This window comes from Pelodiscus sinensis, chromosome 1 (assembly GCF_049634645.1).
Source record: "Pelodiscus sinensis isolate JC-2024 chromosome 1, ASM4963464v1, whole genome shotgun sequence".
Taxonomy (NCBI): domain Eukaryota; kingdom Metazoa; phylum Chordata; order Testudines; family Trionychidae; genus Pelodiscus; species Pelodiscus sinensis.
The window spans coordinates 125,146,123-125,159,215 of record NC_134711.1 but is presented as its reverse complement, the minus strand read 5'-3'; the positions used below and the strand labels follow the sequence as shown (position 1 = coordinate 125,159,215).

The 13,093-nt window shown below is 40.3% G+C and overlaps 1 protein-coding gene across 1 annotated transcript in view; it reads right to left on the bottom strand.

Moving 5' to 3' along the window:
• Positions 1 to 349: 349 nt before the first annotated feature.
• Positions 350 to 13,093, bottom strand: part of PPARA (peroxisome proliferator activated receptor alpha) — a 37,511-nt gene continuing 24,767 nt past the window's right edge. The window contains 1 exon segment of the mRNA XM_025187026.2: positions 350 to 11,580. Coding sequence (XP_025042811.2) covers positions 11,333 to 11,580 — 248 coding nt within the window. The 3' untranslated portion in view covers positions 350 to 11,332.

Genomic DNA, 13,093 nt, shown 5'->3' with positions numbered 1-13,093 from the left:
GTTAAAAGCATTTGCAGAAAATCATGCCAGTCTAGACATAGCCATTGAGTACATTGAACATGGGGTACTTGGATGATGATACCTCATCTGTGAAGTTGCAACACCATTATAAGATGTTTGCAGTACATAATATCACAAAAACAGCAACAAATATAAATCACTGCTAGAACAATTAGAACATACTGTGCTTGTCCTAGGTGTCACTTTTTAATTCTTCAAAATAAAATTCAACTATCACAAATAATTAACTTAGTGTCTATGGCCTGATCCTGCATCAAGATTTGCTAGCAGGGATTGCTGCAAACGTGGAATTCTACATAAATCGTAAGATGCAGAACCAGGGCCTATATTGGGGTGGGCATTTTTTGCCTGGGGGGGCCACTTCAAAAAATTTTGAAGTAGCCTCAGGCCACCTTGGAAGAGACGGAGCCTAAACAGGAAGGGGCAGGGCCACAATTGGTCTGGGGGTCGGGGAAGCCCCTTTGCCCCTCCCCTTCCCACTAGGCACTCATGCCCTGGAAGAGGCTTGGCACTCTCCCCCACCCCCAGGCCAATCAGGGCCTGGGGCAGAGGAGCATGGAAAGCCTCCTCCTGCCCTGCGAGGAGCACGTGGCACTTTGAAGTGCCGTGGGCTCCTCGCAGGGCCGAGGCAGGCTGAAGGAAGCTTCACACCCTGATTGGCCTGGGAGTGGGGGAGTGCACAAAGCCTCCTCCACTCTCCCCCCACGCCCTGTGAGCAGCGCTCGGTATTTCAAAGTGCCACATGCTCCTGGCAGGGCAGGGGGAGGCTTCACATGCTCCCCTGCCCTCAGGCCCTAGTTGGCCTGGGGGCGAGGGATCAGCAGGGCCTCCATGGGCCGGATCCGGCCTGCAGAGGCCCTTTTGCCCACCCCTGGCCTATATAGAGAGTCTGTCTTAGTCAATCTCTAAAGTCATGGTTTTCAACCTTAAGTTTGCAGGTAAGGGGGGGTCTGAGAAAGATTGTTTCCACTATACAATGTGGTTTTCAACCTGTAATCAGCAGATCCCTGAGAGTCTGCAGACTATGTCTAAGATTTTCAAAGTGATCCACAACTCTATTTGAAATTTTTAGGGGGGGTCTACAACTAAAAAGTGATTGAAAACTACTGCTCTAAAGTCATACAAAAAAAGGAATGTTCCTATAGAAAATAACAAATGACTTCCAAGTTATTACATATTTTAATTGCTTCATTTTCATTGTAATGTCTAACAGTTACATATTTTGAAATTGCTAATAAATCATAGTTCAACCTCAGTATGTATGGCACCAAAATTATGTTATGTACAAACATTCAATAGGGCTGTTTTATTCCTGTTAAGCCAAAGATCACCGTCTCACAAAATTTAAGTATAAATTATGAGAGAAATTTATATCTACAGGAACGTTATAGAAATGATCTCGCTTTAGTTCTTCTGCTATACTTGCATGGAAAGATAAAAGTGTTTCTGAAGTCCACCGTAAACCTTTGGTGCATTCAAGCCATAAATCTTAATTACATTATTTTACAACTACAGCTTATTCTGTGCTAGACTTACTTGTATAAAGAGAGAAATAAAAGGAAGTCTACATTCTATGTACAAATATTTTTGAACCTTGTTTACAACTGTGAATGCTCACACACTAATATGCCTCAAAGTTTTGCACAACACTTGCCCAACTTGCCGTCCACCACTTGTGAACTACGCTTTGGAGCAATTAGGTGCTCCATCAAATTAGTAATGGAGCAGCTCTACTCTACAGTCTAAGCAATATAAAAAGGAAGCTAGCCGAAACAGTTCTGTCTGGGGAAGGCTTGAGACCTCTATAGGTTAAAAGGTATCTAGCAGGGGAAAATGCTGATCTGGAGCTTGGACGTAACAGGGAGAATCCCAAGGGAAACTATGAAAAGACTGTAGAGAAATCCTATCAGCTCCGTGAAGAGGGCTTGTGGGTACCTCTAGAGGGGAAAGGCTAGCAGCTCCTGGGGAGGGAACAAGAAGATAGATTAGTCCTTTGAAAAGGAGTAAGTTTGTGGGAGGAAAGACCAAAACAGTCCTGGGGTATGTCTGCACAGAAACATTATTTCTAAATAACTAGTGTTATTTTGAAATAACGTAGTCCTTGTCTACTAAGTAGTTATTTTGAAATAATGTCAAAATACTGTCAAGCTGGAGGACTTCTTACGCTGACTCCTGTAACCCTCAGGCTACATCTACACTGGCACCCTTTTCCAGAAATGCCTAAAACGGAACAGTTTTCCGTTATAAGTATTTCCGGAAAAAGCACGTCCGTGCCAATGTAGACGCACTTTTCTGCAAAAAAGCCCCGATCGTCATTTTCGCGATCAGGGCTTTTTTGCAGAAAACACTACTGTGCTGTCTACACTGGCCCTTTTCTGGAACAGTTTTCCGGAAAAGGACTTTTGCCCGAACGGGAGCAGCATAGTTTTTCCGGAAAAATACTGACAATTTTACAGTAGATTGTCAGTGCTTTTTCAGAAATTCAAGGGGCCAGTGTAGACAGCTGGCAAGTTATTCCGGAAAAGCAGCTGATTTTCCGGAATAAGTGGCCAATGTAGACACAGCCTCATTGTACGAGGAGTAAGGGAAGTTGGAGGAAGAGCGCTCTATTTCAAAATAAGTGCTGTGTAGACGGTCCCAATTTCAAAATAAGCTACGCAATTGATGTAGCTCAATTTGCGTAGCTTATTTTAAGTTAAGCCCTGCTGTGTTGATGCACCTGTAGAAAGAGTATGCTCCCTGGAAGAAACTGACAGGCAATTTTGAACAAGAGACCGATAATCCCAGTGTGGCTGGGGAACAGCAACTAATGCTGAGGTGGCAGAGGGCTCATGACTGTTTTGCAATGAGAGAGGAATGAGAATTTGGAGAAACTATTGACAGACTTTTTAAATGTTAAATTAAATTACTGAACCCTGAATGAGGGGCTCTAAAATGGTAAAATCTAGCTCAGAGTTTCTTTATACATAGAATGGAAACTGATGCAGGGCTAAGGACAATGGCACACTCCTTTATAAAATACATGGCAATTAAGTCTGGAAACAATAAAAGTTCATCTTTAACTTGAGAGTTTGTGGCCTTTATTCATGCAAGTAACCACATAGTGAAGAAGGGTTTGCAAAAATCAGGCCCATAGTGTTTCACTTAAAAGCTTTTAAGGAAATATGTAAATTATTTATGTCTTTTGAGTCTTGCAATTATATTTTTATTTTACAAACAGAGGTTTAAAGAAACACAATCATTCAGTTTTAAAAAAAAGAAAACAGAATACCAAAAAAACCTTAGGTCAAACTTCCATATTGCAAATATAACCATTCAGTACCTGAGGGTTAATAAACTTGATTAAACACATTCAAAATTGAATTCAGTTATTAAAATTGCACTGAGGTATAGGCAAGCCTTATAGTTTGGGCACTACCAAATTCACATTCCATTTTGGTTAATTTCATGGACATGGGATTTTAAAAATAGTAGATGTCATGGTTCGTTATTTAAATCTGTTCGTTATTTAAATCTGCAATCTCATGGTGTTATAATTGTAGGAGTCCTAACCCAAAAAGGAATTGTGTGGGGCTTGCAAGGTTATTTTGTGTGTGTGGGGTGAGGAGGGGAGGGTCTGCAGTACTGCCATCCTTCTGTGCTGCTGCAGGCAGCAGTGCTGTCTTCAGAGCTGGGCAGCTGGACAGTAGTGATTGCTGACCAGAAGTCCATCTCTGAAGGCAGAGCCACTGCCAGCACAGCACAGCACAGCACAGCAGCAAAAGGTGGCATGGTATGGTACTGCCACATTTACTTCAACACTGCTCTCTGCAGAGGTATACCTTCACTCAGTAGCCCTCACTCTCTTGGCCCCTAGATCAGCAGTGAAGAAGTAAGGGTGGCATGGTGTGGTACTGCCACATTCTAGGCTACTGCTGATGGGGCGCTGCCTTAAGAGCTGGGCACATGGCAACAGCTGCCACCCAGCTATGAAGGCATTGTGGTAGTAAAAATAGCAATACAAGTCTCCTAAAATAACATTGTGACCCACTGCAATTCCCTTTTAGGTCAGGACCCCTTATTTGAGAAACTGCTCTCCCCATGTAGTGTAGAGTAAAAGCTCACAAAAAAACCCATTTCACAGGGAGAGACCAGATTTTACAACTCATGACACTTTTTCACAGTCGTGAATTTGGTAGGGCCCTACTCATACTGTGCTTTACAGTTCAACACATCTTAGTAAAGGATTATGTCTTTGAATGAAGTACCAGTTTTAGACACACTCAACAATTAATTAATTATACTATTTTATAATATAATGGCTATAAGTGCTTTTAAATAATTGCTGATTTTTTTCCTTTAAAACACTTTGATAGAAGCTTTGTGACTGAAAATTAAGGAACAAGCTACACCCAGACCAAAGAGTCTGCAGGGCCCCAAGTGACACACTGTGATTAGCTGTGCTGCATGACTTCCAGCCAGGACTGAAAGTGAGCAGCCGAGTGCTAGACAGTGCACAGCCCTGAAGGCAAGGGGCCCAAGGCAATCACCGTGCTTGCCTTGTCCTGCTCTAAGACTGGGCCTGAACAAAAAGCTGAAACTGAAGAAGACCAGAAATATAGGCAGCTACACTGCACTCTTCTCCAAGACTCCTTATCCTAAAAGGTATCTATTATAAATGAAAAGACATGTTAGGTTAGTGCGGGACCTAATTCTAGCAATGAGAAAACTTCCACAGATTTAGGATTTCAGATAAACAAACCTGTTTAGATGCTTATCTTAACCCTTTGAGTCTGTAAACTTGTGCTATAAATCTCATGAGAATGGACTCTGCAACAATTGCTGGTATTTCCTAAATCTGCTTGGGCCAGAATTAGTGCAAACAAGTTCTTTGGAAGCATTTCAACACTTTAGCAGCTGGTTGGAACCAGAAACCCAAAAGGCACAGGAAAATTAAGACATTTTTAAATGCCAAAACATTCAATTTGAGTAAATGAAAACATTCTGATTGAGTATTTTAATGTTAGAATAGTGATAGAAATGTAGCAGTGTTAGATCTGAGGAAGTGGGTCTGGCCCACGAAAGCTCATCATCTAATAGACCATCTTGTTAGTCTTTAAAGTGCTACATAGTCCTGTATTTTATTTTAATGTTAGTGCATTTAAAATAGAGATGGGCTCCTGAAATGACTATTTTGGTATCCATAAATAACTTCCATTTCTATTAAAGAACGCTGCATGCACTCACTTTGAAATCAGAATAAAGCCTTGAACAGAATACCCAAATTAATTAAAATTAAGGTTATACAAATTCCCCTAGAACCTTTTGCTAGTCAGAGTAATGAGGCACCAAAACAAGTCTGTAATACAGTTTTCTTTGAAATAAGGGCACTTTTTCCTGTATACAATTGATTAAAAAAAAATAATAAAGCACAGATGATTTGACATTCTTGTACATGATGAAAGTTACTCGGGAACCTGTTAGCACTTAGCCCAAACTGTAAACTTTCCCAAAAGTATTACAAAAGCAGCCATCTTGAAAATCTATTTGCTAGTGTCTACTGTGATAATCTGTTGAGGTAGCTGATCTATATCTGTGAAAAATATTATGCTAAAATAAAGTGCTGTAAACTAATGTTGAATTTACAGTTGACATTGTTCTGTATCTTGTATTCTTTGAAGGTATAGGTATCGCTGTAATACATCCTTAGAGAAATCTCCCAGAATTTCAGGATCTGTTAACATCTTCAAGTTTTGGTGACTCTTGCAAGTATCTTTCTGTACATGTATTTTAAATGTTAATTTTAATGGAAGCTCATTAAAACTCAATACAAATTAAAGTAATTATAGAAACTATCCAAAACATTAGCTGGTCTTGAAATGCTACTGCTGTTTTTTTTCCCATTAAAAAAAAGTTTAGCTGTTTGGTGAATGGATTTCTAGGTCGGGAACTTTGCTGACAAACAGAAAGATCCTAACTAAAATACTAAACAGGCTTTAGATATGTATCATTGCTACCTTTGTCATCAGGTTCACAGAAAATGTGCTGTTCACACTATTATATATATGCGGGTGCTGCATACATCAAAAAATACTCAGATGCAAACCGCTGCTGTAGAGATTACCAGTAGATAGTGCTATTGCTGTGTCAAAGTACATAGGCATGGGTGCTGATGCAGTGAGACATTTGTAGCCATAGCATATACAAATAGAAGTGAGACAGCATACTGCTTCATCTGGAACAATGTGTGCACAGCTGCTATGTAACTAAACAGCATTAATTCTGTTCTACCTTTTGTACTTAGTATCAGACAAAGAGGCATTAGGAAGATCTAGAGCAGGGGTTTCAAACTCAATTTATCTTAGGGCCAGTGCCAGTCCTCAAATCCTCCTAGGGGTCTTGTGGGCACCCTCCTCTGGCAGAGCTCTTGGAGGGTTGTGGTCTCTGCACATTCTCCCCCTCCCCAAACACACACATCTCCTGGCCTCACTTGCCAGCCTGACCACTCCTTTCCCCCACGCGTTCCCTGGCCCTGCCTGACCTCCCCGGACGATTTAACACAGCTCCCATGGAAACCCTTTGTACCATCATCGGTAGCACAGCAAGGCTAGAGCAGCTTTGTGTTCTGCAGCAGCTGTCCTAACCATTCTATGGACAAGGTTCTCCCCCTCAGGTTAGTCTGCGGGATCCTGGGCAGACTGGGGCCACTAGCAGGGGCTGCCCTCCCTCCTGTCCACTCACCCCAGTGGCAGGAGCTACAGGAAAGTGAAGCTATGCCGCAACTTGCTTTACTCTGCCACCATCTCCCAGGCCATCTTGGTTGCTCCTCTTCCCTGCAGCGCCGGCCACCACGGTGAATGGGGGGCCCCCAACCCCTGCTGCCACCCAGTGCCAGATCTCCCGGTAATCCCTCCGCTTGGGAGAAGGGGCTTGAGGAAAGAGGTGCAATGTGAAACGGAAGAGAGCAGAGAAGGGGTGGGAAGAGGGATGTGGGCAAAGCAGGGGCTGGACTCAGAGGAAGGATATGGACACCTCTGTGTCAAAGGGCATAAGGATTCATGTGCCAGTAGCCATGGGCAGGATGGATTGTGAAACTGCTTAGGCTGCAGATGGCCCATGGGCTGTAAGTTTGAGACCCCTTAAGGAAAGTGAGATGGTTTCATTCAGAAGATGAAGTGAGAATAGACAAAACAAAAAGCCAGGCAGCAAAGAACTCACTCACTTGTTGGACTCCTCGTAGAGGAGGCATTTGTAATGGCTGATGGCAGACTTAACTATGGGGACTTCTATTAGTCAAACAATGTATTCACTTAATATCGAGTCAGCTGCATCACACCCCCTTACTGGATAAGCATTCTGAGGGTTTGAGTTGCAAGGAACAAATACATTAATCTATTCTTTATAAACAGTAGTAATGCCATATGCATACCCATCTATCTGCTGAAGCCATTCTAGCATTGCATTGAAGTCTCTCTCTCCCTCTAAAAAAATGCGATTCTTGCTCAACCATTCAGGCAAAAAAACATTATCTCAAACAGCAAAGCCAAAAATCCATCATCTACTGTCATAATTACTTATCCTGGACCAAATCCTACCTCACTTTCAATGGAAACATGGCAACTTAAAATCATTAGAATTACTGTGATTTTTCTGTACTGCATGCATTCTGAGCAGCTATGAACTTTGCTCTACACAAGCTTCCTCCAAAGCAGCACAGTCTAGTAGTTTGTGGTAAGAAGGGTGGGGGATGGGCAAGTGCATAGCGTGACACTGATTATAAGGCTCCATCAGACTAATCTGCATAGAGTAAAGTGGATACAATGGATGCTGCTTAATAAGGAAAGAATGCTACTCTCACCGACTCCTGTGGACACTTACCTGAGCAGGATTTGTTTATTCAAATGTCTGTACCGAGGTTCAGACTTGCGCCCTAGATGAAAATGTGAAGGCCCCTCCCCTTGCATCCAAGGGCAGTGCACTGGAAATGCTATGAACCTGGAATAAGTCTGAAATAAATTTCTAGAAAGACAGATAACAGTAACAGGAAGCTGAAATAGTTTAAAAGATACTGGCAACTCTTACGATTTTATTATGAATCTTGCAATATTTGATATTTTATTTAAAGCCCCATCTTCTAGAAAGAAGTGATTAGGTGAGAATCAACTTTCCTTTAAAACACGGCTACTCAACATGTGGCTCGTTCGTATGCAGCCTGCAGTGCAGTTTGGGTTTATGGTGCAATTTAGGTTGTGTGTTTTAGTAAAATTCCTGGACTGTTGTGAAGCCAAAACAAAAAAGCAGTCAATATAACGGTCTTCTGTTGATATGCATTTTATTAGTTAAATTCCTGGACTGTCATTGCTCATTAAAAGTGCTGGCGCATGGGTAGAAATCGGGTAAATATTGCATTTTATTAATATCAGCAGAACTGACTTAAGCGGGGCTTGCATGTTAAATAGTCTTGCCTTAATGTTTGTATGCATGCCCGTCAGTGTGAAAGAAGCTATTTGCATATATATGCAACCACACTTAAGTTGCAGCGCTGGGCACGTGCTGTGAGTATCATTGTGGCCCCCACGGCTTCCAGAGTTGAGTAGCCCTGATTTAAAAGCTTCTAGCCTTTATTCCTGGGAGTAGTTTGAAAATGTGATCCAAAACCTCAAACTAAAAGACAACCCCAACTAAGATACTAATTATATACCTTACAGTTTTTAAACCAATCTCATGATTTTTTGGCATCTGACATGATTTTTTGAATTTTTGGAGTTGTCAATATTGGATACTAGTGATTCCAGTTTTGTGGGTCTCTTCTGGGGAAGGGTAGGTGACTATTGCCCGCAGCTCTAAAATAAGTCAACTGAGACATTTTTAGTTGCAGAAAGTACAATTACTAAAATCCTTTCATTTTTCTTGAAGACACACAGTATACTGCAATACTACATAAGAGGAGATAATTTCTCAATCCACTATTTTCTGATAATAGATTTTCATGTTTTACCTAGTTAGACATTTAAAAGGTAAATTGTATAGCAGCCATACTTTTCACCGCAGCTGGTTGTGAAAAAAGAAAAATAGTGGGTGCCAAAGGTAGCATATATACTATCATTTTGTTTGCATTCATTCTTTACTTTATCCCTCCCTCACCCCAGATACACACCAGTTTGAGATGTGCATGCATGAGACATTTCCATAAACACAGAAACTACAATAGATTCCCCACACACTGATGAAAGGACAGATCATTTTTAAACACTTGTAATGTGCAAGTAGAAAAAAAAATCTCACATTATTTTACAATATATAAGGCTCAAATATACAAAACTTTGACTGCATCAACAAATCTCCAACAGAAACATGTACTATGATGAAAACACAGTTCACTGTCCTGTGTTCTGGGATTTATCAAGCCTTACTCCTAAGCTAGTGAGGGTTTATGATTGAGGCTTTGACATCACGCTGCAATAAAGCAGGCCTCAAAACTGATCCTCTCTCTGCCACAGAAAGTTTTACTATGAAAGTGGCTTTTGTTTTGACACCCCATAAAAAGATCAATAAGAGAAACTGTCAGGGTAAAAAGGAAAAAGAAAGATAAGCAAGCAGAAGGAGAATATCTTTAATAAATAAATTAATTACTCCCAAAAGAAACTCATGGCCAGCAATTGTTTTCATTCTTACACAGCAGTCTGAGAAGTGGTATGGTGGCGCTCCATGTCTATTATGTTTCAATGATTTTTAGATTAATGCACTCAGTTTACTATAAACATGACTGTTCTAACTGCCAGTTTTGCTTACGTCAACAGTAAGTAGTATTGTATAGCTCAGATTCTGCCCTCAATTACATGAAAATATTTTTTCCAAACCATACCCTCTTCCTTAAACAACTATGCAATCTGTCTTCAAATTTCTCGCTGCATCGAATACCTCCAGTGTGGTAGAGCAAATGAGGGCAGAATATAGTGCATTTTGAATTTAATAGCTCTGTTGACAATACGGAATGAGGAACAGAAGGCATTCAGTCAGCCAGATTGGCTTTGAGGGGATAATATAAGCAAAGAAGGTAAAATAACATTATTAGAACAGTAAACATGCATGACTTTGAACACATATGGGAGCAGATCTGTTAAGAATCAAGGTGCCATGTTTACACAATCATTTTTTTGAATAGAAACTATAGTATGACAATTTAGAAATCACCTTCTTTGAGACAAGAATCAGACTTCTGGGAAACTCCCTTAGTCCTGCTACTTCAAAATGGCATTTTAAAATAAAAAAAGTCATCTCAAGTTATTCAGATGTCTCCAAGATGCATACAATATACCATAGATTTATCCAAAAGGGATTTTTTTCTGGTTTTATTACACCACTTTTGCAAAAGCATTCCCCCACTTTGACAAGCATCTTGCTAAGATCTTTTCTGTACTGTATAGAGCCCAAAGTTTAAGGCCACAAAGGATCACTGGATCAACTAGTCTGACCTCCTGTATATCACAGGATACCAACGCCACCGAGGAGAAATACCACCACCTAGGAAATTAGGCCAAAATATTACATCCCACAGAAGACTAGATTATTTTGTGCCATAGGCAAAGAACAGGAGGGACCAAAGTGCAAGAGTGCTCAAGGCCCCCGCAGTGGCAGGTAAGTGATTATGGGAGATACTCCACGATAATCCTTTAATTAACTTTTTAAAAGTTTTCAAAAGGCTAATCCTCAAGTTACTTAGTATACTACTAGAGAAATAGTATACTACTATTTCTCTCATAATTCAGACAGCAACAAAGTAAATCTCTTTCAAATAAATATATTTTACCTGTGCATATACAGTTACACCCAGCTACTTGATACATCTAAGACTGACTACCTTGAGAAAAAATTGAAAGTGCTAGTTGGCTCTAAATAATGAACATGAAAGTATTGAAACCAATAGTACATAATCTATGGCAGTTAGTGCATGTATCTTGAACACATTTTGCCCTGTTTGGTAAATTAGTGCTCAATGATCAGTCCAATACAGAATATAATTGTGATCAATCAAGATCTCTGTTAGTTAAATTCAGATTTGTCAAACATCTACTTATTCAATACATATAAATTCTTGCTAACCCTCAAATCTCAAATTAACCAAAGCCTCTTCTGAGGAAATTCATGAGCAAGTTCTGAAATACTTAAAAGAACCCACGACAAAAAAAGTGTGACTTTCCAGTTATCTACATTTTAGATTTTTTGTTTTCTGGCATTAAAGCAGAGAAATTAACTGTGCAATGTAATTTTCTCCCATCTATCATTAATATTGCTCTTGGCTTTAAACACTGTCAAAAATTACAAAAACCCCTTAATACATATCACTGTAGATTTCTTGTAGTAAAGGATGCAAGGGTGCATCAGATTCAGTCTTTTTGATTATCTGAACAAGTTCAGCATGCTCTGTGACAAGTTGTCGGAGGTCAGCCATTTTCTGGAGGAGTTTTGGGAAGAGGAAGATGTCATCAGGATGGTTGTTTTGCAAGTGAAGTTTTAGTACATGCACAATGCTCTCCTGCATCTTTTCAATGTATTCTACATTTACAAGACCAGGACGATCTGTTCTCAAAACAAACAAAAAAAGTACATGTCATACAATTATACCATAGTTCACACTATTTGCATATAGGTTCTGATTCAGAGTTCACTGAAGACAATGACATTTTTCCAAATTACACCGACAATCTTGGATCAGGGCCCAAGTAAAATCAAAAGAGAACTTTTGAAATACAACTGAATGACCATGGTATACTCTCTCAGGAATACTGGTATAGACTGTTACTATATTAATAAAAAAATAATTCTTTGTGACTTTTAGCAATGTTTGTTCAAGACTGTCTGAAGGCAGAATTCTCCACCTGCTATACTGCTGAGGAATTGTCCAGGCTCAATATCTGATTTTGTGTCTCTATATGAAGGTTGGAGGATCGGGGATCTTCAACACAGATCAGAAGGGTGAATAAGATTAAGCATTTGGGTGTTTTTAGTAAGCTCTTTGGAACAGGAACGTAATTTAACTATATAACAACAGTGATAGAACAAGTCACAAATCCTGATTGCATTATGATAATACCTGTTAAGTACCAAATAATCAAAGGGCCTGGCAACAACCCTTCTTAAGACACTTCTCATGATCAAATCCTGTTTTCAATTGCTTATAACTTCAACAAGCTTTAAAATATGGACTGAAATTTCCAGGCAGTTGTGTGCGCGCGCCCATCTCAGGCTGGAACTTCTGCCATTTCCAAGTATGAGGCTAGGGGAAAAATATATGTTGTCTATTTAAAAACATTACTCAGTCCATACGGACTGTGAACTCCTCCCAGCTTGACAAAGTCTTGTCTTGACAAAACCCTGGCTGGGGTGATTTAGTTGGGATTGGTCCTACCTAGAGCAGGGGGGCTGGACTTGATGACCTTCTGAGATCTTTTCCAGCTCTGTGGTTCTCCCAAGACTTGAGTAGTTGTAGGTTTCTTCGTAGAGGTTTCTGTAACTTTTTTTTTTAAACAGATAGGGTTGTTAACCCTAAGCCAACCCCTTTTACCTCGGGGAGAGGTGATCCAAATTTGTCTGGTCTCTATGCTTTGACCTGCCCATTTTGGTGACCCTTCCAGAAGCTATAGCTCCCGCTGGCATAGTTCTCCAGGTCATTGAGACACACAAGCCATCTCACCACAACAAGGAATGGACAATGAGGTTAGGCCACATTCTCAGAAAACCATTTTCCAGTATAGTCAGTTAAAAGCTCTCACGTGGAACCCACAAGGAAAATGCAAAAGAGGAAGACCTCGGACAACATGGAGAAGATCTACTGAGACAGAAGGATGACAATTGGGGCATGCCTGGAGTCAGCTAGAAATTTTGTCTTGAGACAAGTGTGAAGTGGAGGAGACTTGTAGATGATCTATGCTCCTAGGAGTACCAGGGTGTAGTAGTAGTAGTAGTAGTAGTAGTATTTTAAAAAATTCTTTTCTTTGAAAAGATATAGCACATCTGTATTGTGGAACAGGGAGTTCAAGTGTGGCAAACAAAGCGAAAACTTGTGTTAAGAAAGCTTATGATGTGCATTTGC